This window comes from Mesitornis unicolor, unplaced genomic scaffold (assembly GCF_000695765.1).
Source record: "Mesitornis unicolor isolate BGI_N332 unplaced genomic scaffold, ASM69576v1 scaffold22864, whole genome shotgun sequence".
Taxonomy (NCBI): domain Eukaryota; kingdom Metazoa; phylum Chordata; class Aves; order Mesitornithiformes; family Mesitornithidae; genus Mesitornis; species Mesitornis unicolor.
This window is the reverse complement of record NW_010182480.1, coordinates 15,972-19,836: the sequence shown is the minus strand read 5'-3', so window position 1 is coordinate 19,836 and position 3,865 is coordinate 15,972. Positions and strand designations below refer to the sequence as shown.

General features: G+C 58.5%; 1 protein-coding gene across 1 annotated transcript; it reads left to right on the top strand.

The window, feature by feature from the left end:
- Positions 1–1,362: 1,362 nt before the first annotated feature.
- On the top strand, positions 1,363–2,715 carry LOC104540077 (TNF receptor-associated factor 2-like; the record flags this gene model as incomplete). The annotated part of the gene is made up of 2 exons (XM_010183793.1): positions 1,363–1,511; positions 2,497–2,715. Coding segments are annotated over 2 exons (368 nt in total), but the record flags the coding sequence as incomplete, so codon positions are not given.
- Positions 2,716–3,865: the final 1,150 nt, after the last annotated feature.

Below are 3,865 nucleotides of genomic sequence, written 5' to 3'. Positions count from 1 at the left end.
GGGGGTTTGTGTTTGCCTGAGCAGGAATTGCTTGGATCTCAGCGTGCTGGAGAGCTTTTTGAAGTGCCCAGAGCTGCACGCAGACCTCGAGCACGTACCTCGTGCCTGCTCCTGGTGCTGTGAGGAAGCAGGTTGTGGCTGGGCCGTAAGATAAAAGCAACTGGATTTTAAAAGCTGCTTTTAAACCCGTTTTCAGGGTGAAGGCTGTCCAGAGTCCTTTTCCTCTTGGAAAACTGAATTTAAAAAGCATTCCCCTTCTCGAGGGGATCTAAACTGCTGCTGTGTGCATGCAATCAGCGTTTCCTTGTAGAAATCAGCAGCAGCCATGGAAAAACCCCCCTCTCCATCCCCTTTGGGAAGGGCAGCGCTTCCTTCCCTGTCCCAGAGCCAACAAATCTGCTTCAAATCTGCCTTGTTTGGCTTGGGGAGGGGACTTTGATTCTCACATCCTGTCCTTCTGCTGCATCCAGCTCCAGCGCTGCTTGAACCTGAGCGGCCAGAGGCTGCGCTTGGGAGGGAGGCGCTGGATGGAGCTGACTCCTGTCCTTCCAGCTCCCAGCACGGGGGCTCCTCAGGCCCCTCCTGAGACCATCAAGGGGTAGAATTAATTTCCCTGGGTTGGAGAGTGGAGTCAGTGGAGGGATGTGAGTGTCAGAGCCAGCCCAAGGGGAGGAAAGCAGTGAAACCTCTCTGAGTGCTTCACTCATCATTTGTCCTCCTGGAGCCGCACATCGTGGTTGTTGGTGCCTCTGCCAGGCAACAAAGGCAGGGTTTGGGGTTTTTGTAAGCTGTCTCAGCAAAGGAAAACCCATTTTGTGGGCCAGCAGGCTGTGTTTTGTGATGCCAGTTGGTCTCTGCAGTCTGCTCATTTAAATCTCATAGGTGGCTGGAGGGATTGGAAGGGGAAGGTTGCCTCTGCCTGATACGGGACTGCTTCTGGAAAAGGCAGGACTTGTGGGTTTTTATCCTGCACGTGCACAGTACAAGGCCTTGTTCCCTGCAGTGTTGTTTAGAGAAGAGATCCTCACTCCTGGTGCTGCTTTAGCTGGGAAAGTGAGGCTGAGGAACGGATGTTTCTTGTGGAGCTGGGTTATTTTTTTCATCTCCTTGTCTGCAGACACCCAAAGCCCTGGCCGTGTTCCTGTGTGACTGCTCTGGTGATCCTGCTCTGGCAGGGGTTGCACTGGGGGAGCTCCAGAGGGCCCTGACAACCCCTGCCATGCTGTGACTCTGTGATGTGGCATCACAACGTGGGCACTCCCAGAGATCCAAACTCTCAAGCCCTCAGGGTTCAAAGGAACGCGTTGGTGCCAGGCTTTGCCACGTCCAGCACTCACTGTGTCTGCTCTGCTCCTTCTGCAGCTTTCTACACGAGCAAGTACGGCTACAAGATGTGTCTGCGCGTGTACCTGAACGGGGACGGCACCGGCCGCGGGACCCATCTGTCCCTGTTCTTTGTGGTCATGAAGGGACCCAACGACGCGCTTCTGCGGTGGCCCTTCAACCAGAAGGTAAGGTTTGGGACAGCAGAGGCACGTTTTGCACCTCCATGAGCTGCTGGACACCCTCACTGTGGCTTATTTAGCGAGCAGGAGGAGGAGGAAGGACGTTGATACCTTGCCCGCCCTGGGGATTCCACAGTTGTGCTGAAAGCACCGAGTGGGCTGTGGGGCAGGGGCACAAAGCAGCATTGGATGTGGCAGGAGAGCAGCAGTGAGTTTGGGAAGGGAGCAGAGGCTCTGGGTGAATTTGGGTTGTCATGGTCTCCATACTCAGGGTGCAGCTGATGCTGACTCAAGGCCGAGGGGGCAGAGAGAGGGGGCATCTTTCACGGGGGTACAGCAGCTCTGTGACTTAAGGAGATGTCTGCGTCGGTGCTGGGAGCAGCTGTAGGTCCCCAATGTGACAGCCCGGTGCTGCCACACAGGAGTTTCCAGTGACAGGGCAGGATGTGGGATGGTTTCTGCAGAATGTCCCTGCGGTGACGTTCTCTGCTTGCAGACATTTCTCAGGGTTGTAGGCAGGTGGTGTGGCTCCATTGCACTGGTGCTTGTGTGTTCATAGAGTCACAGCGTGGTTTGGGTGGGAAGGGACCTCAAACCCCCCCAGTCCAACCCCCATGGGCAGGGACACCTCCACCAGCCCAGGCTGCTCAAACCCCGTCCAACCTGGCCTTGGGCACTGCCAGGGAGGGGGCACCCACAGCTTCTCTGGGCACCCTGGGCCAGGGCCTCACCACCTCACAGGGGACAATTTCTGCCTAATATCCAGTCTAAATCTCCCCTCTTCCAGTTTAAAGCCATCACCCCTCATCCCATCACTCCATCCTTTGTCAGAAGTCCCTCCCCAGCTTTCCTGTACCCCTTCAGGTCCTGGAAGGTGCTCTAAGCTCTCCCCGGAGCTGCCTCTTCAGGTTTCAAGTGAGCAGGTCACCGTGCTGGGTTCCCACGCACTTCTAACTCAGCTGCTGTCCCCTATTTTCACCTTTCCCCACAGGTCACCCTGATGCTCCTGGACCAGAACAACCGGGAGCACATCATCGATGCCTTCCGACCCGACGTGACCTCCTCCTCCTTCCAGCGCCCCGTCACAGAGATGAACATTGCCAGCGGCTGCCCACTCTTCTGCCCCGTCTCGGTGATGGAAGCCAAGAACTCCTACGTGCGTGATGACGCCATCTTTATTAAAGCCATCGTCGATCTCACGGGCCTCTAACCCTCTGGACCTCCGGGAGCAGTGAACGCAGAGCCAGGCCCGAGTGGGGGCGTCCCCGTCTTGCGCTGCCCTTCGGGCCGGTCTCGGAGCGAGGAGTTGGGGGGCGGGGGGGGAGCAAAAGGCAGGAGGGGAAAAGCCCTCCCCGAAAAATGGGACCTTCGCTCTGAGTGGAAACGAGGTGTCTGATGGGAACCCTCTTCCCTGGTGTCCCAGAGACCTTCCCCGAGAAGAGGTCGGGGTGGATGTTCACGGCTGCAGGGTACAGGAAGATCTGCAGGGGCTCAGGCTCCGAACTGCCGCTGCCTGAGCTCCCAGTGGAAACCAGTGCAGCTCTCGCTCTACCAGTTCAGCGCGCATCCTCGGCGCTCTGTAGTAACAGAAGGGGTTGGCCTGCCCGAGCACCACCTCGTCGGGGTGTTTGGCTCAGGGGGTTTGGTTTTCTTCAGAGATCTCCGTGTGTGCTGCAGGGGGGGCATTGCTCTGTGCCTTGGTGGACGGGCAGGGTGCGTGGCAGACTCGGTGCTGCTGCTTTGGTGCTGTTGGTGTCATCAGATGGGTGCTGAGCCGAGCCTGAGCTGTGTGGCTGTGCTGCCTGCGAGAGAGCGTGGGGCAGCACCCATGGTGCCTGTTGTGACAGAGCAGCCGCTCTCCCTGGTCTCTGCCTGCCCTGGGCAGGTTTTGAGCCAGACCCAGCCGTTCTCTGCCTGGGCAGCAGTGCTGGAAGCTCTTTCCTCACACACACATGCTCCTGAGCTGGGTTTCAGGACCCTGGGAAGGCTGCGAATTGCTGCTGCAGCTGAAACCCAGCTCCATGGCTGCCTGTGCCACGCTGCTGCCATCCACACACACCAACACTCACCTCCACGGCTCCAGCAGCGATGGATGTGGCCATCTCTTGTCCCCATGTGCGGTGGGTGGCTGCTGGCCCAGCCCCTGCCTTGCCCCCAGCAGCAGCTTCCCCCTGGCACTGGTGCCAGCCCCTTGCTGAGCCTGCATAGGGTCTGGTGGGGCTGGAGGAGCCCCCAGGTGGAGCTTGCTGGCCCCTTTGTGGCCGTGGGCTTCTGGCACTGCTGTCTCCTGGGCAGCAAGCGTTCAGCACGCACAAGGAGGTCACTGTGGAGAAGCAGCTGCTGTCCTGGCTGGCCAGTCC